General features: G+C 49.1%; 1 protein-coding gene across 6 annotated transcripts in view; it reads right to left on the reverse strand.

The window, feature by feature from the left end:
- SGCG (sarcoglycan gamma) overlaps positions 1-27,919 on the reverse strand; it is a 1,215,835-nt gene that overhangs the window by 440,587 nt on the left and 747,329 nt on the right. For all 6 annotated transcript variants that reach the window (XM_069202251.1, XM_069202248.1, XM_069202253.1 and 3 more), the window contains exon 4: positions 17,091-17,178. In XM_069202251.1, the coding sequence (XP_069058352.1) occupies positions 17,091-17,178 (88 nt within the window). The remainder of the gene's footprint in view (positions 1-17,090; positions 17,179-27,919) is intronic.

The following is a 27,919-nucleotide window of genomic DNA, read 5'->3' on the forward strand; positions in this document are numbered from 1 at the left end:
AGTAAGATTAAAGACTTCCCCTTTGACCCAGATCTAGAAATTCTGTTTGTATGGATGGGGCAATCTTACCTACACTGTGTTTCTATAGTGCAAACATAGCTAAAACCGAGAGTAGCGTTGTACAGAGTCAAAAGACAAGCCCTTGACGTTTTGAGCCAACCCATAATACCATGTGAAGCAAAACCTGGCACTGCACTATTCAGAACGCCAATGGAATGTATTAGTCTAGCACAATATTCAAGCAATCATCCAAAAGCCCCCAAATATTAACGCATGATAAGCTTCTCTGAATTCGCAAGAACAGCTAATGAATGATTATTACAGAGCAGCAGATGTCTTCTGCATTAATCTATTGTCTAGAGTTTATGCCAGAAAGTTGTTTAAACTTGCCATCAAAAGAGCATGTTATTGCCATGAGGACCTTTATTTGCACCCTAGAAGAAGACAATATTTATGTGTGTTACACCATTCGGCATCCCACGTAAAAAAGTCAGTAAATATAAACAAGAACTGGCTCATGCTCACCATAAGCAACATAGGCCCTCATTACAACCTTGGCGGGTGGCTGAGGCCGCCCGCCAAGGTTTTACCGCTGAGCGGCCGCCAATGCGGCTGCAATCCCGTCGGCCGCATTATGAGATCCCCGTTGGGCCGGCGGGGATGTCGGCCGTAACATGGGAGCCGGCTCATAATAGAGCCGGCAGTGCTGCGGCTGTGCGACGGGTGCAGTAGCACCCGTCGTGCTTTTCACTGTCTACTGTGCAGACAGTGAAAAGCAGGGTGGGGCTGTGCCTGGGGGCCCCTGCACTTCCCATGCCAAATGCCCCGTGACCCCCCTTCCCGCCAGCCTTTCCATGGCAGTCTTTACCGCCATGGACAGGCTGGCAGGAAGGGGAGTCGTAATCCCCTGGGCAGCGATGCAAGCAGCGCTGCCCTGGAGGATTAAAACCGCCGGGACAACCATGGCAGGAAACCGCCGGTCCCGGCGGTGTGAATGCGGCGCTACCGCAGCTGTGGTTATAAGGCAGATTGTACCGCCAGCCTGTTGGCGGTACAATCGCCAAAACAGCCCTGGCGGTCTTCGACCACCAGGGTTGTAATGAGGCCCATAATGTCATGTCCAATGTTCTTATTTCCTGCGTGTATTTTGTGTACTGTTTTAATGTATTAAGCCAAATATTATATATGCATATTTGGATTCAGCGTTTTCTGTTTTTTTCTGCAGGTATAACTTTATTTTCCTTTTGTATTGGTTTGTATATTTCCGTGAACAAGGAATAAATAGAAAGCTCGAAAAATTGTGTAAATAAGTTTAAGTGCTGAAGGGATTTAATCATACATTGAATTATCTACCTAATTCTATTTACAAATTGCATGCCCATTGCTTGAACCCTATACTTCATCCAGAGAAATGTATTTTGGACATGTAACTGTTGAGAACTAGTATGCATCATGATGACACATGGCGCCACTGTAGTAGCATTCACTTTTTCTAAATGCCTTCCTGCCCCAAGGTGAATAACCTGATCTTGCCCTTGCCCTTCACTTAAGTAGCATCAAAGGGACCTTGTTACAGAAACATAATACAATGAGGAAGTGAATAAGTGGCATGCAAAATACAGCATGCAGTATCTCACTGCAACCCTTCATAATATGTTGTAAGTGGAGAATCGCATTTTAGCATCCTTGTTACAGTGTAGTTTGTAACACTTGTGATAATGTGAATTATTAGTTGGGGTGGATGGGAGTCCACCACAACTAATAATATCACTATTCTCTATAAGTCCAGTAAAGCTAAACCCCTGACACACAGCAGAAGCAGACAGGCTTAACTTAAAAAAAGTGTAAAGCATTTAAAAGTATCAAGACACAACACAACAACAAAAAATCAACACAATACAATTCCTTCTCCAATTTATAGAAATAGAGAATACTTAAAAACAAAATGACACCAAAATGACAAGAATCCATTAAGATGGTCACAACACCGTGGCAGGTGGAAGCCCTGAGTGTGGGCTGCAACTGGGAACGATTGACACCGGCTTGTCTCTGGGTACTCCTTGGGCTCTGAGCATTATCACCCAGTCAGTGAAGGATGCATAGAACTTCAAGGATGAGTGTCAGCCATCAGGAGGCTGCATTAATGGTTAAACCGACCTGAAAGCGAGAGGCGGACAATGGCAGCTGTGGCAGAGATTCAAGATGGGCACAGGCTGTGAGTGAGAACGATTCCCAGGGGGCCCCCCAGTAATACTGAGCAGCACCATGACCGGTATTGGTGCTGGGACCGCAAGGAGGAGGGCTAGAGCTACAGTGCTGGGTTGAGACCTATGGACGTGAGTTAGAGTGAATTCCATCAGGTACGCACTCTGGAGGCAACCAAAGAGTGGATGGGATAGTAGAAGTGCCCTGCTAGAGGCTACAGGTAAGAAGCCCCATTTATGGGCAGGGCGATTGATTTTTCCCCATCCGACTGCCTTGCTCTAATTTGTCACCCACCCAGTCCAAGAGATGACAACCTGATGAGTGGGATGCACCTTCTAATGAGAGAGTTGACGGACGGACACAGTGACAAATGTCAGTCCGTTCACCCAGGGTGGAAGGATGGTCCAGGACAAGGTGCCAAAGCATCAAATGAACAAGGTGGGCAAATATGCTGTCCAGAGTGGGGTGGCTAATGAGGGAGGAGACTTTCAATCCCTCCCACGCCACCCCCGATCATGACTGGACGAGATGAAAGGGAGCCTACACTCGGTGGGCTCCTGCTGACCATTAAAGAGACTAAATCGGTGCTACAAACCAAGATAGACATGGTGGTAGTGGACATTACACTACTCTCATGCATTTCAATGTGGGAATGATTGCTGAAAGCATGCACACAGTGAAGGTCACGCTGGGTGAGCACGCTGAATCAATCAAATCTCTCCAAGATGAAGTCTGTCGGCTGACAGAGAAAACACAGCCCCTGCACGCCATACTAAAAACGTTTACAGCAGATCTAGGTGTAACAATTTGCTCCTGGTGGGACTTCCCAAAAAGGCAGAAGGCAAGGCAGTGGAACAATATGTCGAGAGCTTTCAGCATCATTCAGTCAGACCAGATGGACGCTAACCACACTTCACTACTGAACAGGCACACTGAGTACTGGGGACACAGCCAAAACCAGGGGCTAGACTGAGACCACTCATAGCTAGAGACTGTGATGCCATCCTGAAAGCAACCTGGAAGAACAGCCGGTTGCCCTTTGAAAACCATGCAATAATGAACTTCTCAGATTGTACCCAGGAAGTGCAGGCAAGGCAGAGATCCTTCGATAAGGTGAAAGCAGAGCTTTGGAAATGAGGAGCACAATACATAATGATTTTTCTAGGCAAGTTGAAGGAGTAGTCGGAAGGAAAATCCTGGTTTACTGGATCTCCACAGGATGCCTGGAAGTGGGTGCAGGGCAGGAGAGCAGAGGAGCCAGAAAGACATGCTCACCGCCAAAGGAAATTGCAGTGACAGAAGTGTTTATGCGAGAAAGGGGCCTACAACCCTGATGGTTACAGGTACTCGAGGCTGAATAAGAGGCTGGCAAAAGGGCAAATTAATGGTGCAGTCAGAGGCACAACAGGGATAAAAACATGCGCTCAGCTAACCTCTGAGACACTCGTTTGCCGAGTCACCTGAGGAACACTACAGTTCACATACAAGTTTGATGACGGGTAGGAAAAGGCAACAGGTACCTCCAGCTTTTGAGAGGTGGGTAGTTTTATACTCATCACATGAGGCTATAGGTAGGAGAAAGTTGTCAAAGGGAATGGTTCAACTGACATGATACCATACACACGCTGAAGAACATGTGGAAGCACTGAGAAGCATACAACCTGCACCAAGACCATAGACATGCATACACAAGATATAAGTAAGAGGGTGGGGGCTTAACCTTCTGTCCTGAAACGTCAACTGGTTGGCCCAAGTGCCAGAAATGCTCACCTTACTCAAACACTGATGTGAGAATGGGACAAGCTTGAGAGGGGCAGACAACAGGGGGCACAAACAACTACAGACATTTATAGAGACCATGGGGTTTGTTAGTAGAATTGTGGGGAGAGGAGAACCCCAGTGCCAGACAATATTCCTTTATGTTCGGGACGATGTTCAGGCTGGATTACTTTCTGTTCAACGAGCACAGGAGAAGAGATACTCAGATAACAAGTTTCTATCAAGGGGGATTTCTGATTACTCGCTGCTGAGGAAGTGGCTTGGGACGCTGGTCCCTACAGGGTCTCTGGGTAGAGGCTGGACTCGTGGGAACTGACTGACTGGCACAGAAGAAAGATCATGGGATTGACTATGGAACAGTATTTTAGGGACTATGGCAGATCAGTACTGTCACACATTAGCATCTGGGATGCCACAAGGTGGTTCTCCTTATTTCTGATGTGGCTGGGAAAAAGACAGTGAGGCTTAAAACAATAATGGAATTGGAGGATAGGTTCTGCCACTGGGAAGTGTAAAATGCTATTAACAGAGCCCAGAGTGGATATATTGAATGGCACTAGCACAAAAGAAGTATAATACATCTGTTGAGGGCAGGGCAAAGGCACAATATAGGGCTAAGCAGAACAAACAGTAAAAAGTAGAGAGCTAGCAGGCAAGATGCTGGCCTGGATGGCGTGAAGAGAGGAAAGGCGACGGTGGATACATTAAAACAACGAGGTGGGGGACATTAGTGGAAGAAGTGGGAGTGAAAGCAGAGACGTTTGTGGCCTATCTGGCTGACTTGCACCAATCCAAAATGGGCAAACAATCAGAGGAGCTCTAGACGTTTGTCCCAGACATTCCGAAGGCTGCTCTAGAATAGGATAATAGATGGATGTTGGATGGGTAAACTAGGATGGATGAAATTGAAAATGCCATTAGGCAACAAAGCAGGAAAGGCAGCGGGACCAAAGGGTTCCCAGCTGAATATTTTTTAAATCCTCTGGAGTAAAATCAGGGAGCTGTTCTGAGAAATGGTATATGAGGTGAAGAAAGTACGAGGTTTGCCTAGAGATCTTAGGACAGCCACTATTGTGCTTAGTCATAAGGAAGGTAAACAGGGAGATCAGTGTGCCTCCTATGGGCCCATCACTTCATTGAACATCAAAGTTAAAATCTTAGAAAAAGTACAAGGTGATAGGCTTACACAAGTAATTGAAAAATTAATAGTTGCAGACCATTCCAGTTTCATGCTGCTGAGGTTGACGAAAGACAATCTTAGGAGGCTGGTTGGCCAGATGTGAGTCTCTGGGTAAGCAGGCAGTGTTGCTAGTGCTTGCTACTGAGAAGGCTTTTGGCTCAGTAACGGGGAATGTCTTGTTGGCAACTCTGTAGAAGTTTGGATTTGGTCCAAAATTCTTAACATGGATAAGACTCCTATATGGAGGCCAATGGGAGGGTAAGAGTCAACAGAGTGCTGTTCAGGAAATTTGAATTCTTTTACTCCAGAGTGGTTCAAAGGGCTAGTCTGCTGACCTCCTGATCTGAGCCTCAGCCCCAGATGTCCTGCCACATGGATGTCAAACGTCAAACCCAGTAGGAAGGTCCTGTAACACTGGGGGACCTCCAGCACATGGGCTACCCTAGATTCAGGAGCCTTAGGCTCATTATATAGGACGTCATTCTGCCAATACATCAGGTGATTTCTAGAGGTGTCCCCTGCTGCCTGGGCCTCAGCTTGTCTCCTCAAGCCCTCTAGAGTGGGGCACTCTTTCTATGCTCTGCAGAATTCCTCCCTGCTGGGCCCACCCTCAACTTGCCAACTAGCAAGCGCAGGCAGTCCACCCAGAGTGTCAATGTCCTCCCCAGTTGGTTTGTGGGCATCCTCCTCAGGTGTCCCATCAACCTTGACCATGGGAACTCCAGGGGAGGATTTTCCATACCCCTTGTCCCTCTCCTTCTTGGCAGTTGTTTGTGCCATTGTTCTAGACTCCAGATGCCCTTGGCTCCCTTCTCGGGCAGCCATGGACCTTGTGATCATGCAGACACATTAAGGCAATCCCAACATCTCCAAGAATGACCTGAGCTCTACCTCTCTTCAGATAGTGGGCTCCAGGTCACTGCCCAAGAGACAGTCCACAGGCATGATACTCAAAGGGAATCGGAAGCACCGGTAGACGACTCCCACAATCTGTCGATAACTATGACTTGGTGGAATGAGTTAGGGGGGACGTGGTCTGAGGACACCAGCTAACACCTCACAGTAGTCATGCTGGGCGCCATGCCCCTCAGAGCCTCCACCCGTTACCCATTGATGGTGACTCACTGCCTGTACTTAGAAGTATTGGCAGTCATATGGGCTTTTGGCACCATCTCCTTATTCCCCAGGGGAACTAGGATCACTCATTTTTGCCCCCCACAGCTAACTGGGAGTGCCTTCTCCTTGAGCGCTACTCTCACCAACCCAGGTGTCTGACCACCGTTGGGAGTCTGTGTCTTCTGGGGCATTTGGAACCACCTTTGGAGCGCCCATACTTGTAGCACTCTGTGCAGTGAGGTACAACCCTCTCTGTCTGTTTATCATAGAACCCCTTCTTTTTAGGCCCAGAGTAGGACTGGTTATGACTACTTCCGTGGGATTTATTTTGGGGATCTTCTGAGAACTCCTCATTTTAAGTTTTTCTCTCCCCTCCTTTTTCTGGTGGGACCCCTGACCACCCCTGTGAGAGTCTCCCTCAGATACCTTTTTGGACACTCTGGTACTGCCCCAGAGGTCTGCCTCCTCAGCAAGCTTTCTGGGGCCAGTCAGCATGGTGTCAACTAGGTCCTGGCACAGCTCTGGAACACAAACACTGAGCATGTGCTCTCTCAAGATTAGTCTGTACAGCCCAGTGTAGTCATTAACTTCGCTGCCCTGCACCCAACGATTCACTGCCTTGCTGGATTAGTACATATAATATCCACCCAGGACTGGTTCTGGAGCTTTTGACTGTCCCCGAACCTTTGGCAGTACCTTTATAGTGGTCAGTCCAAACTTAGTGACCAAGATGGCTTTCATGGGGGTGTACCTGGTTTGATACTCAACCTTTAAAATAAGATATGTGCCCCACCCACTCCATGGAAGCATGTGATTCCACAAACCCCCTCCAACAGTGCTCTTCTGGGATATTGTGAACCCTCAGAGCTACCTACCATACAAAAAACCATTTCTCAATGTCATCTCACACCACATAACTTTTCATCTCCTTCTGACACTGCAAGTATGCTGCCTCCAATGCTGCTGGAATCTGCCTGTCTCGCTTTCAGTTCCAGCTCCTTAAGGCTCCTCACATGAGGCTAATGCTTGAAAACTAGTTTCTCCTCCATGGACAGTTTCTCGACCTCCATCCTGAGCTTGGCCATCTCCAACCTGAAATCTCTCTTTCCTCCTATCTGCCAGATCTGGGGACAAGCCATCCCCTTCAGCAGGCTTCTGGCCCTCAGGACTGAGACCCAAATCTTCTCCATGCCTGCCCATCTCCTCATCTCCTTCAGTTGCTGGAGCCAGCGACTGGTGGACTTCCATGGAGGCTCTCAGTGCCTTCTGCAATTCCAGCCTTCCTGGTTGTGCTCTTGACTGGAAGGCCGCTCTCTTTGCAGAACTCCTTTAGCTGGGCCCTAGTGTAGGACACCATGTTTGCCAGCTCAAAATCCATGCTTGTAGAGGTGGATTCAGGCACAACAAACAGAAAGAGAATTAAAAAAAATCAAAAAGGCCAATCAGGGAGAATTTAAACTCAAATTAGTCTTATGATAGTGTACACCACATAACTGCATAACACTGCACAAACAGAAGTCCAATCTTCACCACTGAACACCAATGTAAGAAATAGGGTTTACTGGGGTGTGAGTCCTGGTCAAGCTGCAACCATAATTCTTGTCAGGGTAAGGCATCAGCAAACCTCAAATTAACCTATTCTCAACACCCTGGTTGCTCGGCACAGAGCAGCCCAACTTAGAAGCAGTTTGTAAAATATTTGTGCAAAACTTCAAACAGTGAAAACACCCCACAAAAAAATCCAGACCAAGTTTGAAAAAGAGAGCACTATTTACTATATAAAGCAAGACCAAAACAACAAGAATCCAGTCAGTAGAACCAAAATTATGAATATTTAAAAATAAAGTGAAAATTTGCACCCAGTGGAGCCTCGGGGACATAAAAGGCACCGTGACCTGGATCCATCTGCAGCAAGTTCCTGACCCCCAAGTGGTGTCTCTCATGTCCTGGACCCTTGTGTGGCTCACAGGCTCTTGTGCTCTTTGGGCTCTCCGCGGCCACAAGTGGGTACATTTAGAGCAGATCAACACAGCTTACACCGAAAATTAGAGTGAGCCACCACCAGCCCCTCTCTTCCCACAGCAAGCATAAATCACCCATGGAGGAACACCAACTCAAATCCCCAGCCCCACACCGACCAATGCCTGTGGCGCTCTCCTTGCTTCCTGCAATCCTCTCCAATGTGAACAGGACTCTTGGCACAAACATTGAGAATGTAAAACTTCAGAGGGTCTAGTCTGACCCGCACTCCATTGCGAGCAGTCTGTACCTTTGACTTTGACCCAGTCCAGCGTGACCAGATATCTGCGGTTGACACTTTATGCTTTTATGCACTATTTGTTCACTTCATTCATTCAAAATTCATACCTCTGGTTCAACTGATTGCATTTATGTTGTTTTGGTCTTGTTTTATTTATTACATTTTGCTCTATTTTTCTAACCTGGTGTGAGAGTCGTCCCCCTGTGATGACCACTTCCTGGGAAGTGTGGCAAAAATCCATCCCAGTGGGCAACATTCTCTAAAAATCCAACATGGCTGAATCTGATTTTTGGAGGTTACATCTGGCTGAGCCCACCCACTGGTGTGGCTAAAAATCATAAACACACTCCTCTCTTGCCCTCTCCTAATCTAATCAAGGGGGCACCTAGTTGTCTGGGGTTGCAGGGGTGCTCCAGATGTCCTTCTCTGCCTTTGAAGACCAGTTTGGCAGCCCTCCCCCTTCCTGCCTCAGCATCTGCTGAGGGGAGATTCTCTCCCCCAAGCACATTCCTTTGTGTGAAGCCAGGCCACTTCACACCTCATCAAGGCAGCTCTGCAAAGCTGCTGCAGGCTGGCCAATCAGAGCACAGCAGCAAAAACAATGCAGGGCTGAAATTGGCAACTTTTTAGGTAAAGTCTATAACTCTTTACCTGAACAAGTTATATTAAATCCAACAACTGGAAGTTGTGGGATTTATTACAACAATTAATTTGATACCAAATTCTTGGTATGCAACATTTAAGGAGACTTTAAAATTTAAAATAAAGTCTCCCCATTCTAGCCTATGAAGGCCATTTACTTCAATGAGGGAAAAACGAATTTGGCTGTTTTTACCTCACCAGGGTTTATAAATCTATTTTTATAAAGTCCCTGCTTATAGTTACATGGCACCCAGCCCTAGGGGCACATAGGACACACCTTAGGGGTGACTTATATGTAAAAATAAGGTAGTTTAAGACTTTGGAAGTACTTTTAATTCCAAAGTCGAATTTGCATATAACTTTAATTTAAAAGCAGCCAGCAAGGCAGGCCTGCCTTTAAAATGACACTGGGCACCTCAGCAGTGCACCTAGGTGTGCACCACCTATGCTGTGGTCCCTAAACCTACATGCCCTACCATATACTAGGGACTTATAGGTAGGTTAACTTAGCCAATTATAATTAGCCTAATTTGCATATTGATTTTACACAGAGCACAGGCCCTGGGACTGGTTAGCAGTACCCAGGGCACCATCAGAGTCAGGAAAACACCAGCATAAAGTGGAAAATGGGGGCAAAAAGTTAGGGGGCCTCTGCAATCAGCCCTGTTTTCTCACAGAAGCCCCCCCCAGCCCACACGCCCAGGAGACTCAGCCCAACCCTGGGAGAGTCTTCCTGGCTTGTTAGGCGATGAAGACAGTGAAGAAAACTGGCTGTCCCTTTGCAGGGCCTACTCTGCCTTACATCCTCCTGTCATGATCACTCCCTCTGGGTAGTGAAGCCATCCCAACAGTGAAAGGACCCATCTAAAACTGAAACTTCCCTCTAGGGGGGTCTTCTTCCTCTCTCTCTGCCAACTTGGGTAGTGAGGTGCCCACCTCCCCTACTCCTAACTTTGCTAGGGCAACACCTAGCTTACCCAAAGAGGTCACCCAACACTTGAGCAACCCCACCATGACCAACAGGGTCAGGGGGCCTACTTTGCTATTGGCCCTGGGGTCTGCCTCCCAGGCCAAGTACAGTGCTGCCAGGAAGGCTAGCACCCAGCAGAGGCTACTGACAGCTGTCAGTACCCAGAACCACACCCTAAGCTCTCCACTGACAGGTGGCTGAGCTGCTTTAGGGGCAACTTTGGGGTCCTGGCACCCCTCTTGCTGTCTAGAGTGGGGGGCTACCACCTCCTGTGGCAGACACCCTCCTTCCACTCTCCCTTCTGTCAGTGCAGGGGCAACACCCTGCATCTGGACAGTTGCCTGACTACTCAGGACTTCCTTGGGGTCAGGGGAGGCCTCACCAGTGCCAACTCTGGGCTCCCCCCCTACTGGGGCAGAAGGCCTTTGGCTCCCTGGAACTCTCTTTAAGAGTGGCCTACCCTTCCTTTTCTTCTTTCCTTTTCTTGGGGACCCCTGTCTCCTAACTGTAGGGACTGACTCCCCAGGACTTTGGTTTGGTGGGGCGCCCTGGGCGACCGCCCCATCTGGGACCAGACCCACCTCTGGGAGGTCATTGCCCAGGATACAATCTAGAGGGAGGTCAGCACTGACTACCACCCTAAACCAGTCAAGGATACCCTCCCTCTCTAGGGGCACTATGGCTACAGGTTTGGTGGTGACCTCCCCTGTGGCTATCCTGACTTTCCTTGTCTCTCCTGGGACATACATGTCTGGGGTCACTAACCGGTCACTCACTATAGTGTGACTGGCACAGGTGTCTCTCAGGCCAGTGGTAGGGATCCCATTCACCTGAATGGGGTGGAAGTGCCTACTTCCACCCTCAGGGATCACCAGCTTACCATCTGGTCCTGTCTCCCAGCTCAATGCTATGAGGACTTCATCATCTGAGGAGTCCTCCTCCATGGCTACACTGGACAGCCCAGTGCTAACCACCTTCTTTGGACAGGCTGCATCTCCTCTGAAGTGACCTGTCTGCTGACAGTCAAAGCAAGCCCTACTGTCCAAAAGCTTTTTTAACCCTGGGTCTCCCTGTCTCTGCTTGTCGGAGTGGGAGTGGGATTTACTCTCCTCCTTCTTAGGGTTCTGGGGTACAGAGGGAGTCTCTGTGGTGGGCTTACCACCTCCCTCCTTAGGTTTTTGGGGACCTGACCCCCCCTTCTTGGAGTCTCCCCCCTGGGACTTGACAACCACTCTGGTTCTCAACCACTCATCAGCTGCCTCCCCTAGCTCTCTAGGGTTGGTCTGCTTAGAGTCCACTAGATGCTGGCGTAACCTTTCTTGGGTACAATTAGTCAAGATGTGCTCTCTCATGATCAGATTGTAAAACCCCTCATAAGTATTTACCTTGTTACCAATAATCCAGCCCTCTAGTGCCTTAAGTGAGGTGTCTACAAAGTCCACCCAAGACTGGGTGCTTGTCTTTTGGGTGTCCCTAAACTTGAGCCTATACTGCTCTGGGGTCAGACCAAACTTTTTAGTCAAGCAACTCTTCATACTGGGGTATGAGTCTGCATCCTCCCCCCTCATGGTTAGGAGCCTATCCCTCCCAGAGTTGGGAACTAACTCCCAAAGAAGTGAACCCCAGTACTGAGGCTTGACTCTCCTCATCTGGAGGGCCCTCTCAAAGGCCCCCAGCCACTTATCTATGTCATCCCCCTCTACATAGGCAGGAACCACCCTTTTGGGTAATCTGGGGGAAAATCCCCCACCCAGGGACACCTCAGCTTCTTTCTCGCTGCCACCATCTCTTTTCTCCTTGTTTGCCCACTTTTTCTTTTCTAGGGCAGCTTGTCTGTTTCCAAAGCTATGTATGCTAGCTGGGCCTCCAGCTCTCTTTCTCTGATGGATGGGTTCTCTCCTCCTGAAAGGACCCCCTTCCCACCACTAGCTTTGGGTCTGCCCCTAGTGATTGTATTTACTGAGGACCGTTCTTCCTCGTCCTCACTTAGGCTCAGATGCCTTCCCTCCCCTGAGTGGTTAGAGCTAGCACCCTCCCCTGTTTCTCCCTCCTCTGGAGCTTCCTCTGAGCCTACCTCTTGGGCCTCAGCCCATGCTGTCAGGGATTTGATCAGGACTTGCTTCCTGAGATCAGTGGTTGCAGGCAACCCTCTTTCAATACACAACCCCCTAAGCTGGACTACTGTCAGTGTGGGTAGGCTAGCCAGATCAAGCTCCATGGTTCCCTGGTTTTGTGTCAACAAAAACTTTTTGCAAAAATTGGAAACAAGAATTTAGAAAAATTACAAAAATTCAATAATTGAAATTAATCCAAATTAATTAAAAAAAAAAAAATATATATATATATATATATATATTTTTTTGCCCTAGGACAATTTAAAGGATTTTTAATTCGTTTTACTTAAAACTGTAACGTGATACTGAACACAAGTACAGGATCCCGTCGCTGCTTCCAAAAATGTTGGAAAATGGGTTATTGGTAAGGGCAGGTAGGTACCTACACCTAGCAACAAGCCACTAACCTCCACCTAGGCTGCCACCAAAAATATTGGAAAATGGGTTATTGGTAAGGGCAGGTAGGTACCTACACCTAACAACAAGCCACTAACCTCCACCTAGGTACAGTTAGGTCTCAGTAAATTAATCCCAGCACAATCCTTGGTAGCTTGGCAACGAGCGTCAAGGCTTAACTTAGGAGACAGTGTGTAAAGCATTCAAATATCACAAAACAGTAATCAAATAAAACACAGGAAACAGTTTAAAAATCAAAAACCAATTTATAAAAATAGTTTATATTTTTATCTTTAAAATGACACAAAAACGATTAAAATTGGTTCAGGGGAACCGGAGATATGAATTTTTAAAGAATTATTATTTTTCTAGCGCTTAGAAACAAAAAGCGCCAATCGGGTCATCTGGTTGCACCTCGACCGGGGCAAAGTCAAAGTTTCAGGCCAACCGCGATGGAGCCCTGCTCGGCTACAAGTCGCGGGAGGCCTCGGTTAAAAAGTTACCTTCTGACTTAGTCTTTATTTTGAAGTTTTTCTTCACCGGGACGAACCTGACAGTTGAATCCGACCTCCTGGAGCCCTTGTCCGGATACGCGATGTGGGTTTCCTCGGTGGAGATTTTTACCTTCGGACTTAGTCGTTTTTTCGAGATGAAAATCCTTCGACCGGGGTAAACCTGGATCTTGATCCGACGTCCGTGGAGCCCTTCTCGGATACGATGGCTGGCAGGTCCCGGTCAACTTTTTACCTTCGGACTTAGTCTCTTTTTCGGAGGTTTTTCTTTACCGGGACGAACCACCAAGTCAGGCCGGGTCGCGGTTGAGGCAAGCCGGCTAGAATTTCCGCGGCGGGTGGGTCCCTCTCTGGAGCTTTTTTTTCAAAAATTCTCAAATCTTTTCCAAACTTCTGGGGCTTCACCCAGATGTTCTTTTAAGGTTCTTTTGGGGTCCACAGCTCACCCCAAGGGTCCAGAAGTTCTGTGATGGTCCTTGGCGGGTGCGGACTTCAACTCCCAGAATGCACCTGGCGCAAACTCCTTTTTGGCCACTGGACAGTGGTCAGCTGGTCACTTTTCAGGAGTTGGTGCAGGGGGACTCTGGATAGCAATTTTTCACCTGTAGCAAACAGGGAGTCCCTCCTTGAACCAGTTGAAGCCAGGCAAAGTCCTTCTTGTGGTGAAGCCCAAGTGTGCAGCTGGTGCAGTCCTTCTGAGTGCAGGTTCCAGGTGCAGGCCAGGGGTCCAGCAGGGCAGTCCTTCTTCTTCTTTAGTTCTTTTCTTGTTGAATTCTGGAGGGGATCTGAGGTGTGGGTGCAGGTCTGCCAGTTTTATCCTTGCTCCTGGGTGAAAAGCAGGGGGGTCCTGATTCTCCAATCAGGTACAGGGTCGTCTCCCTGTGATGACCACTTCCTGGGAAGTGTGGCAAAAATCCATCCCAGTGGGCAACATTCTCTAAAAATCCAACATGGCTGAATCTGATTTTTGGAGGTTACATCTGGCTGAGCCCACCCACTGGTGTGGCTAAAAATCATAAACACACTCCTCTCTTGCCCTCTCCTAATCTAATCAAGGGGGCACCTAGTTGTCTGGGGTTGCAGGATGTGGGGGTGTTGCTGGGTGCTCCAGATGTCCTTCTCTGCCTTTGAAGACCAGTTTGGCAGCCCTCCCCCTTCCTGCCTCAGCATCTGCTGAGGGGAGATTCTCTCCCCCAAGCACATTCCTTTGTGTGAAGCCAGGCCACTTCACACCTCATCAAGGCAGCTCTGCAAAGCTGCTGCAGGCTGGCCAATCAGAGCACAGCAGCAAAAACAATGCAGGGCTGAAATTGGCAACTTTTTAGGTAAAGTCTATAACTCTTTACCTGAACAAGTTATATTAAATCCCACAACTGGAAGTTGTGGGATTTATTACAACAATTAATTTGATACCAAATTCTTGGTATGCAACATTTAAGGAGACTTTAAAATTTAAAATAAAGTCTCCCCATTCTAGCCTATGAAGGCCATTTACTTCAATGAGGGAAAAACGAATTTGGCTGTTTTTACCTCACCAGGGTTTATAAATCTATTTTTATAAAGTCCCTGCTTATAGTTACATGGCACCCAGCCCTAGGGGCACATAGGGCACACCTTAGGGGTGACTTATATGTAAAAATAAGGTAGTTTAAGACTTTGGAAGTACCTTTAATTCCAAAGTCGAATTTGCATATAACTTTAATTTAAAAGCAGCCAGCAAGGCAGGCCTGCCTTTAAAATGACACTGGGCACCTCAGCAGTGCACCTAGGTGTGCACCACCTATGCTGTGGTCCCTAAACCTACATGCCCTACCATATACTAGGGACTTCTAGGTAGGTTAACTTAGCCAATTATAATTAGGCTAATTTGCATATTGATTTTACACAGAGCACAGGCCCTGGGACTGGTTAGCAGTACCCAGGGCACCATCAGAGTCAGGAAAACACCAGCATAAAGTGGAAAATGGGGGCAAAAAGTTAGGGGGCCTCTGCAATCAGCCCTGTTTTCTCACACCAGGGCTCACACCCCAGTCAACCAACTACTCATTTTCTTACAAGGCCATTCCACACTATGCTACCCTTAGGCTCTATGCTATTCTGCTCTTCACCTCTCCAGTCTACAACACTACGCTGGGTGCCACTACAATCTATGCTATTCCAATGTACAGTAACTGTACGGAACTCAAATGTACGCCACTTCAATCAAAGCTATTACAATGTACGCCACTCCACTGTATGCCACTCCATGGTATGCCACTCCAGTATATCATATTTCACTGTACAGCACTCCACTAAACGTCACCGCAGTGTATGCCATGACACTCTACCCGATTCCACTATACACCACTACATTTTACACCACGCAGGTCTATGCTACTGCACTCTATGCTGATCCACTCTACTCTACACTATCCACACTACGCCACACCGCTGTACATCACTCCACCATAGGGTATTCCACTCTACGCCACTACACTACACCATACTGCACTGTTACCCACTACACTCTATTCTACTGTACAACAGTGGATTGTACCACACTACACTCTATGACACTGTCCTCCACTATACTCTGCCAAACTCTACTTAAAACTCAATGAAACTCAACACTATGGTTTGAAACACATTTATATTTAAAAAATAAAAACTATTAAAATGTATTTAAAAAACAAAGGTTAAAGCAAAGTTATAGTTAGGAAAACTTTATTTATTCCTCCTATACAAACCCAACTTAAACTATATAAACTTTAGAAACTGTAAAGTTATAAGTGTAACTTAAATTTCTAATTTGTGTACCACCAGTTACAACTTACATTTATAATTATTACACCTCCTTCAATTTAATATATGGTGCGCACATTCATACACAGTCTTGTCACATCAATCAGCAGACTACATTAACTAAAACTCGCCCTTCCTTCGATCTCTGGTTATACACTTGCATAGTATATCATTTTTAGCATTTGAAACCATGATAGTCATAATAACACTTATTATAACTATATCTTTAGAATTTCTAAAGTTTGTATAGTTTAAGTTAAATTTGTATAGAAAGAATAAAGTTTTGCCAGCTATAACTTAGCTTTAACTTTTTTATTAATTAATTAAATATATATATATATATATATATATATATATATATATATATATATATATATATATAGAGAGAGAGAGAGAGAGAGAGAGAGAGAGAGAGAGAGAGAGGAGGAATACGACTTCAATGCAAGAGATATTTTTTCATTAGAAAAGTTTTACCGAGAAGCCATGCATTTTTTGTTTTTGTAGTAGAAAGTGGTATATTTTGAAATTTTGAAAACTGTATTTCACAAGTAGGGTTTGATATGGGGTACACAACTGTTTCGCATTGGTAACGCATATTCAGTTGCAGATAGAATGCACTCTCTACTTTTCATTATAAAAAACTATTGTTTAGATATCCCAGTTTTTTTTAAATATGATTTCCGATGTAATTCTTAAAATTGAGAAAACACATTGAAGGAAATTGAGAAAACACATTCAATTAAACCAAGTCGTGGAAAACCAGTTTTCCTTCCTCCATTAATTCAGATACATCACTGTGATATGTTTCTTCTCGAGGCGCTTGAATTTAACAATCTTACTCTTGTCCCATATTGTAAAGCGTATTATATGCCATAATTACACTGCACGTGTCAAATATGTTTTAAGTCTAAATGCGTTGTAGGTTTCTTTTAGCTTTTGAAATTAAATGTATAAATAGGAATTCATTTAATTTAAAATGATAAAACAGAAGCAAAGGAAACCTTGATAAAGATATCAAATGATGGTGCAAGGTATCCAACGAAATATCACATTTACATCTTTCTACAGCATCAAATTTATTATACATTCTGTGTAAAGAACAGTTTAAAGTAATAGAAAAATGAGGGATACTTACCGACAAGTAATCTACCAGTTACCTGCCCTTCGGGATTGCGAGCATTTACAGTTACATTGTGACTGGAATGAAGGAGCAAGGATGAGTCCTAAACAGAACAAAATGTTGAAATATTAGAAGCCAGATGGTTATGAGCATGCTCATTTAACAGCTTACTCTTCACTGCAATCAGAAAATAAACTTTCATCATCATGTTCAGCACAGAAATACGTCCCCTGTGGAGATGCTGAGTCCTTTTAATGCAGCAACGAAAACAATGCACTAAAGGTAAAGATATGTGCATAGGATTTGGTATCTACTCAGAGGCGTGTTGCCTAGATACCAATTAGCTGAATTAACAACAGCACACACTAGTTGGCGTGGTAACATTGAGACTGCTGTTCGCTCTGGTTAGCAGAGTGCAGACCCTGTGGAATACTGTTTGTGAGTGAGTGATCAAAGGTTGGCCAACCCACCGATCAAGGGGCCAAGTAATTCTGGGTTACAGGTCATATTCAAGTGGATTTCAGCTTTGGGAGAGACAGCTTTAGCTGTCTGTCATATCTTTTGAAATCATGACATGATAATAATATTAATATACACAGTGACATCCCTCATCCTTTGCTTGTTCTCTGTGTCATTTGCATTTTGGAGCAGCCCACATTACAGCTCTATGGTATTGGACTGAAAGTAAAGAAGTTAGGCATTTCCCAGAGGTCGCGTAGTGCCTTCTCCCACTCCTCATCGTCGAGGTTACCCAGGTCTGTGGATCATGCCGCTCTCAGTCCCGCCAATAGTTCAGGTGCATTGTTGACCAATTTCTTGTAAATCACCAAAACCCCTTTTTCAAATATGGGCTCCATTAATTCCCTGTCTTCCAACAGGGAAGATTCAGGCAGAAGTTAACTTCCTGTAATGTGTCTCCTGACCCAGCCGGAGGTATTGAAAGTGTTCGGTCCCCATCAGACCAAAGTCTTGACAGAGCGCTGTAGGAGGCTGGCCTGGCTTGTAGTGGGTACCAGAGGTACTTACACCTTGTGCCAGGTCCAGTTATCCCTTATTAGTGTAGAAGAAGTGTTTCTAGCAGCTTAGGCTGATAGAAGGTAGCTATGGCAAAGCAGCTTAGGCTGAACTAGGAGACATGTAAAGCTCCTACTATACCACTGGTGTCATATGCACAATATCATAAGAAAACACAATACACAGAGTTACTAAAAATAAAGGTACTTTATTTTTATGACAATATGCCAAAAGTATATCAGTGAGTACCCTCAGTATGAGGATAAGTTATATGCACAAGATATATGTACACAAACCAAAATTAGGTAAGTAATAGCAAGAGAAGTAATGCAAAGAGTGTAGAATTACAATAGATTGCAATAGGCGCACATAGGTATAGGGGCAACACAAACCATATACTCCAAAAGTGAAATGCGAACCACGAATGGACCCCAAACCTATGTGATCTTGTAGAGGGTCGCTGGGACTGTAAGAAAACAGTGAGGGTTAGAAAAATAGCCCACCCCAAGACCCTGAAAAGTAGGTGTAAAGTGCACCTACTACCCCCAGAGAGCACAAAAGTTGTGATAGGGGGATTCTGCAGGAAGAACAAAAACCAGCAATGCAACAACAGTGGATTTCCGGACCTGAGTACCTGTAAGACAAGGGGACCAAGTCCAATAGTGGCGACAGTGTCGAGAGTGGGCAGGAGCCCAGGAAATGCCAGCTGAGGGTGCAAGGAAGCTGCCACCTGTTGGAAGAAGCTTGGAGTTCTGCAAGAAAGAAGAGGACTAGGAACTTGTCCTTTGGATCAAATCAAATCAAATCATTAACATTTATAAAGCGCGCTACTCACCCGTGCGGGTCTCAAGGCGCTAGGGGAAAAAGGGGGGGGGGGTATCGCTGTTCGAACAGCCAGGTCTTTAGGAGTCTCCGGAAAGCGGAGTGGTCCTGGGTGGTCCTGAGGCTGGTGGGGAGGGAGTTCCAGGTCTTGGCCGCCAGGAAGGAGAAAGATCTCCCACCTGCCGTGGAGCAGCGGATGCGAGGGACAGCAGCGAGTGCGAGGCCAGAGGAGCGGAGGAGGCGGGTGGGGACGTAGAAGCTGAGGCGTCTGTTGAGGTATTCCGGTCCCTTGTCGTAGAGGGCTTTGTGTGCGTGGGTGAGAAGTCGGAAGGTGATCCTTTTGCTGACAGGGAGCCAATGCAGGTGTCTCAGGTGTGCGGAGATGTGGCTGCTGCGGGGTATGTCGAGGATGAGGCGGGCCGAGGCGTTTTGAATGCGTTGCAGGCGATTTTGGAGTTTGGCTGTGGTCCCGGCGTAGAGGGTGTTGCCGTAGTCCAGGCGGCTCGTGACGAGGGCGTGGGTCACGGTTTTTCTGGTGTCGGCGGGGATCCAGCGGAAGTTCTTGCGGAGCATGCGGAGGGTGAGGAAGCAGGCGGAGGACACGGCGTTGACTTGCTTGGTCATGGTGAGAAGAGGGTCCAAGATGAAGCCGAGGTTGCGGGCGTGGTCTGTGGGGGTCGGTGCGGGGCAGAGGGCCGTGGGCCACCAGGAGTTGTCCCAGGCGGACGGGGTGTTGCCGAGGATGAGGACTTCCGTTTTTTCAGAGTTCAGCTTTAGGCGGCTGAGCCTCATCCAATCTGCGACGTCCTTCATACCCTCTTGTAGGTTGGTCTTGGCGCTGGCGGGGTCCTTGGTGAGGGAGAGTATAAGTTGGGTGTCGTCGGCGTAGGAGGTGATGATGATGTCGTGCTTGCGTACGATGTTGGCGAGGGGGCTCATGTAGACATTGAAGAGTGTCGGGCTGAGTGATGAGCCTTGGGGTACGCCGCAGATGATCTCGGTGGGTTCTGAGCGAAACGGAGGGAGGTAAACTCTTTGGGAACGGTTTGAGAGGAAGGAGGCGATCCAGTCCAGGGCCTGGCCTTGGATCCCGGTGGAGCGGAAGCGGGTGATTAGGGTGCGGTGACAGACGGTGTCAAAGGCAGCCGAGAGGTCAAGCAGAATGAGGGCGACTGTTTCACCGTTGTCCATCAGGGTTCTGATGTCGTCAGTGACTGAGATGAGGGCGGTTTCAGTGCTGTGGTTGGCTCGGAATCCGGTTTGTGAGGGGTCGAGCAGGTTGTTGTCTTCCAGGAAGGTGGTCAGCTGTTGGTTGACGGTCTTCTCTATTACTTTGGCTGGGAAAGGCAGAAGAGAGATGGGGCGGAAGTTTTTTAGGTCGCTCGGGTCAGCCGTAGGTTTCTTTAGTAGGGCGTTGACTTCGGCGTGTTTCCAGCATTCGGGGATGGTAGCAGAAGAAAAAGAAGAGTTGATGACGGTCTGGAGGTGCGGGGCGATGATGTCGTCGGCTTTGTTAAAGATGAAGTGCGGGCAGGGGTCCGAAGGGGCGCCGGAGTGGATAGAGTTCATGATGGATTTGGTTTCTTCCGTGTTGATGTGGGACCAGTTGTTGAGGGTGATGGCCGTGGATGCCGGTTCGGTGGTGTATGGTTGGGTCTGGTGTCCGAAGCTGTCGTGGAGGTCGCTAATCTTGCGATGGAAGAAAGTGGCAAGGGATTCGCACAGATCCTGTGAGGGCGTGACGGCGTTGGCGTTGGCGCTGGGGTTGGAGAACTCCTTGACGATGCTGAAGAGTTCTCTGCTGTTGTGTCTGTTTTTGTCCAGTCTGTCGGTGAAAAAGTTCCTTTTGGCAGCGCGGATCAGGTGGTGGTGTTCGCGGGTAGCGTTCTTGAGGGCGGTCATGTTGTCAGCGGTGCGGTCCTTGCGCCAGGCTTTCTCAAGGGCGCGACAAGTTTTCTTTGATTCTTTGAGGGTGTCAGAGAACCAGAGAGGTTTTTTGGTGTTGGTCTGTCGATGCGTGCGTTTGAGGGGAGCAAGGATGTCTGCGCAGTTAGAGATCCAGTTTGTGAGGTTGAGGGCTGCGTCGTTGGGGTCGGTGGTGAGGGTGGGTTGGTTGGCGGCGAGTGCGGAGAAGAGTTGCTCTTCGGGGATCTTGTTCCACTGTCGACGAGGGATGGGTTGGGTGTGGAGGTGGCGGGTCTCGCGTCGGAATGTGAAGTGGACGCAGCTATGGTCGGTCCAGTGTAGGGCGGAGGCGTGGCTGAAGAAGACGTGTTTGCTGGCGGAGAAGATGGGGTCAAGCGTGTGTCCGGCGATGTGGGTGGTGGTGTTCACCAGTTGTTTGAGGCCGAGGTTGGCGAGGTTGTCGAGCAGGGTGGTGGTGTTGGGGTCGTTGTTTTGTTCCAGATGGAAGTTGAGGTCACCTAGGAGGATGTAGTCCGGCGAGGCGAGGGCGTGCGGGGAGATGAAGTCGGCGATGGCATCGCTCAAAGGGGCGCGTGGCCCGGGAGGACGGTAGACGAGGGATCCTCTGAGGGTGGTCCTCGGATCGGTGCGAATCTGAAAATGCAGGTGTTCAGCGGCGAGAGGGGTGTCTTCGGTGGAGGTGGTGACGCTGATGGAGTCTTTGAAGACTACCTGGTTGGTGCGGTCTTTTCTGGAGATCTTGTAGCCTTCGGGGATGGCAGTGGCGATGTCAGGGGCCGAGGAGGCGTTCATCCAGGTCTCCGTGATGAAGGCGACGTCCGGTGCTATGGAGTCCAGGAGGTCCCAGAGTTCAATGGCGTGTTTGTGGACGGAGCGAGCGTTAACTAGGATGCACTTGAGGTGGTTGATGGCGCGTGGGCTTGTGGTCATGGTTGTTGCATGGTGGAAGGTGCGTTTGCAGGAGTTGCAGGCGAAGGGTCCATGGGTGCGTTTGGGGTGAGCTTGGAAGCAGGTGTTGGAGCGTCCTGGGTTGAGGGCGTGGAGGGTGGTGGGGTAGTAGCGGGTCAGCGGGGCTTGGGAGAGCTGGGGACCAGGGTCGTGGCGCTGGGCGCGGGCCAGGCGCGGCCGGGCAACGGCCGCCATATGAGGTAGGAGGGGGGGGTCAGGTGGGGGCGAATGGGAGCTGGGGGGCGGGGGCGTGCAGGAGGTCGCGGCGGTAAAGCGCCAGGGAGGGGGGTGACAGGTAGAGTGAGAAGATCTGGGGGAGGGGGGTTTAAGGGTGGAGGGGGGTGAGTGTTAGGAGGTTTAGGAGATAAGGGAGAAAGATAGGAGTAGGGTTGAGAAGATAGGGGAGGGGGGGTTGTAGAGGTGGGTGAGGGTGAGAGGTAGAGTGAGAGGATAGGAAGATAGGTAATAGAGGGGGTGAGGGGGGGAGAGATAGAGAAATAGATAGAGAAAATGGATAGATAGGGAAATCGATAGATAGGGAAATAGATAGAGAGATAGGAAGATAGGAGGAGGTGGAGAGTGAGGGAGTTAGATAGTGGGATAGAGAGATAGAGAGATAGGTAGATAGGAGGAGTGAGGGAGGTAGATAGTGAACGGGTTAGATAGGAGAGATAGAGAGGGGGATGCGAGTGGGGGAGGGGGATGAGGCAGGAGCAGGAGGGCAGGCGCGGGGAGAAGAGGACGGAGGAGGCAGAAGAGCCGAAGACAAGAAGAACAGAAGACAAGAAGAACAGAAGAACAGAAGAACAGAAGAACAGAAGAACAGAAGACAAGAAGAACAGAAGAACAGAAGAACAGAAGAACAGAAGAACAGAAGAAAGGAAGATCAGAAGACCGGAAGGAGAGAAGAAAGGAAGACAGGAAGAACACAGAACACAGAAGAACATAGAAGAAGATACAGAAAAACGAAGAACAGAGGGCAGAAGACCACAGAAGAAGATGAGGAAGAAGAGAAGAAGAGTGAAGACGGGGGAAAGAAGAGTACAGAAGAAGATTACAGACAAGGAGCGAGGAGGAAGAACAGAAGAACAGAGAAGAAGAAAAGAAGCAGGAGAGAGGGTGAGTAGCGCGGGGCAGAGCAAGGGGCTGGGAGGGGGGGGTACTTACTGTGAGGTGGGTCTCAGGAACTCAGGAACCTGGAGGAGCTGCAGCGGCAGGGGGAGCGACCTACCCTTGGGTCAAGGGTCGCTACCACTGTCGCGCAGCAGCCGCCATATGAGGTATGAGGGGGGGAGGGGTCAGGTGGGGGCGAATGGGAGCTGGGGGGCGGGGGCGTGCAGGAGGTCGCGGCAGGAAAGCGCGAGGGGGGGGACAGGTAGAGTGAGAAGAGCTGGGGGAGGGGGGTTTAAGGGTGGAGGGGGGTGAGTGTTAGGAGGTTTAGGAGATAAGGGAGAAAGATAGGAGTAGGGTTGAGAAGATAGGGGAGGGGGGGTTGTAGAGGTGGGTGAGGGTGAGAGGTAGAGTGAGAGGATAGGAAGATAGGTAATAGAGGGGGTGAGGGAGGGGGGAGGGATAGAGAAATAGATAGAGAAAATAGATAGGGAAATCGATAGATAGGGAAATAGATAGAGAGATAGGAAGATAGGAGGAGGTGGAGAGTGAGGGAGTTAGATAGTGGGATAGAGAGATAGAGAGATAGGTAGATAGGAGGAGTGAGGGAGGTAGATAGTGAACGGGTTAGATAGGAGAGATGGAGAGGGGGATGTGAGTGGGGGAGGGGGATGAGGCAGGAGCAGGAGGGCAGGCGCAGGGAGAAGAGGACGGAGGAGGCAGAAGAGCCGAAGACAAGAAGAACAGAAGACAAGAAGAACAGAAGAACAGAAGAACAGAAGAACAGAAGAACAGAAGAAAGGAAGATCAGAAGACCGGAAGGAGAGAAGAAAGGAAGACCGGAAGAACACAGAACACAGAAGAACACAGAAGAAGATACAGAAAAACGAAGAACAGAGGGCAGAAGACCACAGAAGAAGATGAGGAAGAAGAGAAGAAGAGTGAAGACGGGGGAAAGAAGAGTACAGAAGAAGATTACAGACGAGGAGCGAGGAGGAAGAACAGAAGAACAGAGAAGAAGAAAAGAAGAAAAGAAGCAGGAGCAGGAGAGAGGGTGAGTAGCGCGGGGCAGAGCGAGGGGCTGGGAGGGGGGGGTACTTACTGTGAGGTGGGTCTCAGGAACTCAGGAACCTGGAGGAGCTGCAGCGGCAGGGGGAGCGACCTACCCTTGGGTCAAGGGTCGCTACCACTGTCGCGCAGCGGCCGCCATATGAGGTAGGAGGGGGGGGAGGGGTCAGGTGGGGGCGAATGGGAGCTGGGGGGCGGGGGCGTGTAGGAGGTCGCGGTGGGAAAGCGCGAGGGAGGGGGGACAGGTAGAGTGAGAAGAGCTGGGGAGGGGGGTTTAAGGGTGGAGGGGGGTGAGTGTTAGGAGGTTTTGGAGATAAGGGAGAAAGATAGGAGTAGGGTTGAGAAGATAGGGGAGGGGGGGTTGTAGAGGTGGGTGAGGGTGAGAGGTAGAGTGAGAGGATAGGAAGATAGGTAATAGAGGGAGTGAGGGAGGGGGGGAGGGATAGAGAAATAGATAGAGAAAATAGATAGGGAAATCGATAGATAGGGAAATAGATAGAGAGATAGGAAGATAGGAGGAGGTGGAGAGTGAGGGAGTTAGATAGTGGGATAGAGAGATAGAGAGATAGGTAGATAGGAGGAGTGAGGGAGGTAGATAGTGAACGGGTTAGATAGGAGAGATAGAGAGGGGGATGCGAGTGGGGGAGGGGGATGAGGCAGGAGCAGGAGGGCAGGCGCGGGGAGAAGAGGACGGAGGAGGCAGAAGAGCCGAAGACAAGAAGAACAGAAGACAAGAAGAACAGAAGACAAGAAGAACGGAAGAACAGAAGAACAGAAGACAAGAAGAACAGAAGAACAGAAGAACAGAAGAACAGAAGAAAGGAAGATCAGAAGACCGGAAGGAGAGAAGAAAGGACGACCGGAAGAACACAGAACACAGAAGAACACAGAAGAACACAGAAGAAGATACAGAAAAACGAAGAACAGAGGGCAGAAGACCACAGAAGAAGATGAGGAAGAAGAGAAGAAGAGTGAAGACGGGGGAAAGAAGAGTACAGAAGAAGATTACAGACGAGGAGCGAGGAGGAAGAACAGAAGAACAGAGAAGAAGAAAAGAAGCAGGAGAGAGGGTGAGTAGCGCGGGGCAGAGCGAGGGGCTGGGAGGGGGGGGTACTTACTGTGAGGTGGGTCTCAGGAACTCAGGAACCTGGAGGAGCTGCAGCGGCAGGGGGAGCGACCTACCCTTGGGTCAAGGGTCGCTACCACTGTCGCGCAGCGGCCGCCATATGAGGTAGGAGGGGGGGGAGAGGTCAGGTGGGGCGAATGGGAGCTGGGGGGCGGGGGCGTGCAGGAGGTCGCGGCGGGAAAGCGCGAGGGAGGGGGGGACAGGTAGAGTGAGAAGAGCTGGGGGAGGGGGGTTTAAGGGTGGAGGGGGGTGAGTGTTAGGAGGTTTAGGAGATAAGGGAGAAAGATAGGAGTAGGGTTGAGAAGATAGGGGAGGGGGGGTTGTAGAGGTGGGTGAGGGTGAGAGGTAGAGTGAGAGGATAGGAAGATAGGTAATAGAGGGGGTGAGGGAGGGGGGGAGAGATAGAGAAATAGATAGAGAAAATAGATAGGGAAATCGATAGATAGGGAAATAGATAGAGAGATAGGAAGATAGGAGGAGGTGGAGAGTGAGGGAGTTAGAGAGTGGGACAGAGAGATAGAGAGATAGGTAGATAGGAGGACTGAGGGAGGTAGATAGTGAACGGGTTAGATAGGAGAGATAGAGAGGGGGATGTGAGTGGGGGAGGGGGATGAGGCAGGAGCAGGAGGGCAGGCGCGGGGAGAAGAGGACGGAGGAGGCAGAAGAGCCGAAGAACAGAAGACAAGAAGAACAGAAGAACAGAAGACAAGAAGAACAGAAGAACAGAAGAAAGGAAGATCAGAAGACCGGAAGGAGAGAAGAAAGGAAGACCGGAAGAACACAGAACACAGAAGAACACAGAAGAAGATACAGAAAAACGAAGAACAGAGGGCAGAAGACCACAGAAGAAGATGAGGAAGAAGAGAAGAAGAGTGAAGACGGGGGAAAGAAGAGTACAGAAGAAGATTACAGACGAGGAGCGAGGAGGAAGAACAGAAGAACAGAGAAGAAGAAAAGAAGAAAAGAAGCAGGAGAGAGGGTGAGTAGCGCGGGGCAGAGCGAGGGGCTGGGAGGGGGGGGTACTTACTGTGAGGTGGGTCTCAGGAACTCAGGAACCTGAAGGAGCTGCAGCGGCAGGGGGAGCGACCTACCCTTGGAGGATGGATGTCGCACGTCACAATTAGGCTTGCAGAGGTGTTCCCACGCAGAAAGACCGCAAACAAGCCTTGCTAGCTGCAAGGGTTGCGGTAGAGATTTTTGGGTGCTGCTGTGGCCCAGGAGGGACCAGGATGTCGCCACTTGGAGGAGGATACAGAGGAGGCGCCCAGCAACTCAGGGAGCCCTCACAGAAGCAGGCAGCACCCGCAAAAGTACCTGAACAGCCCCTTGGAAGGAAAGTGAACTGGAGTCCATGCAAAGTCACAAAAGGGAGTCCCACGATGCCGGAAGACAACTCAGAAGGTTGTGCACTGTAGGATAGATTGTCGGGGACCCAGGCTTGGCTGTGCACAAAGGAAATCCTGGAAGAGTGCACAGGAGCCGGAGCAGCTGCAAATCATGCGCTACCCAGCAATGCAGTCTATCGTGGGGAGGCAAGGACTTACCTCTACCAAACTTGGACTGAAGAGTCACTGGACTGTGGGAGTCACTTGGAGAGAGTTGCTGAGTTCCAGGGACCAGGCTCGTCAGGATGAGAGGGGACCCAGAGGACCAGTGCTGCAGTCTTTTGGTGCCTGCGTTAGCAGGGGGAAGATTCCGTCGACCCACCGGAGATTTCTTCGGAGCTTCTGGTGCAGGGTGAATGCAGGCTACCCCCAGAGCATGCACCACCTGGAAACAGTCGAGAAAGCCGGCAGGATGAGGTGCTACAATGTTGCTGGTAGTCGTCTGGCTACTATGTTGCGGTTTTGCAGGCGTCCTGAGAAGTCAGCGGTCGATCCTTTGGTAGAAGGTGAAGAGGGAGATGCAGAGGAACTCTGGTGAGCTCTTGCATTCGTTATCTAAAGAATTCCCCAAAGCAGAGATCCTAAATAGCCAGAAAATGAGCTTTGGCTACCAAGGAAGGAGGATTGGTTACCAAGAGAGGTAAGAGCCTATCAGAAGGAGCCTCTGACGTCACCTGCTGGCACTGGCCACTCAGAACAGTCCAGTGTGCCCCCAACACCTCTGTTTCCAAGATGGCAGCGGTCTGGGACACACTGGAGGAGCTCTGGGCACCTCCCCTGGGAGGTGCAGGTCACCTGTGTCCAGTTTCGCGCCACAGCAGGGCTGGGGGATCCCTGAACCGGTGTAGACTGGCTTATGGAGAGATGGGCACCATCTGTGCCCATCAAAGCATTTCCAGAGGCTATGGGGAGGCTACTCCTCCCCAGCCTTCACACCTATTTCCAAAGGGAGAGGGTGTAACACCCTCTCTCAGAGGAAATCCTTTGTTCTGCCTTCCTGGGCCAGGGCTGCCGGGACCCAAGGAGGGCGGAAACCTGTCTGAGGGGTTGGCAGCAGCAGCAGCTGCAGTGGAGACCCCAGAAAGGCAGTTTGGCAGTACCCGGGTACTGTGCTAGAGACCCGGGGGATCATGGAATTGTCCCCCCAATACCAGAATGGTATTGGGGTGACAATTCCATGATCTTAGACATGTTACATGGCCATGTTCGGAGTTACCATTGTGACGCTATACATAGGTAGTGACCTATGTATAGTGCACACGTGTAATGGTGTCCCCGCAATCACAAAGTCCGGGGAATTTGCCCTGAACGATGTGGGGGCACCTTGGCTAGTGCCAGGGTGCCCACACACTAAGTAACTTTGCACCCAACCTTCACCAGGTGAAGGTTAGACATATAGGTGACTTATAAGTTACTTAAGTGCAGTGGTAAATGGCTGTGAAATA

Source organism: Pleurodeles waltl, chromosome 8, assembly GCF_031143425.1.
Source record: "Pleurodeles waltl isolate 20211129_DDA chromosome 8, aPleWal1.hap1.20221129, whole genome shotgun sequence".
NCBI classification, from domain to species: Eukaryota; Metazoa; Chordata; class Amphibia; order Caudata; family Salamandridae; genus Pleurodeles; species Pleurodeles waltl.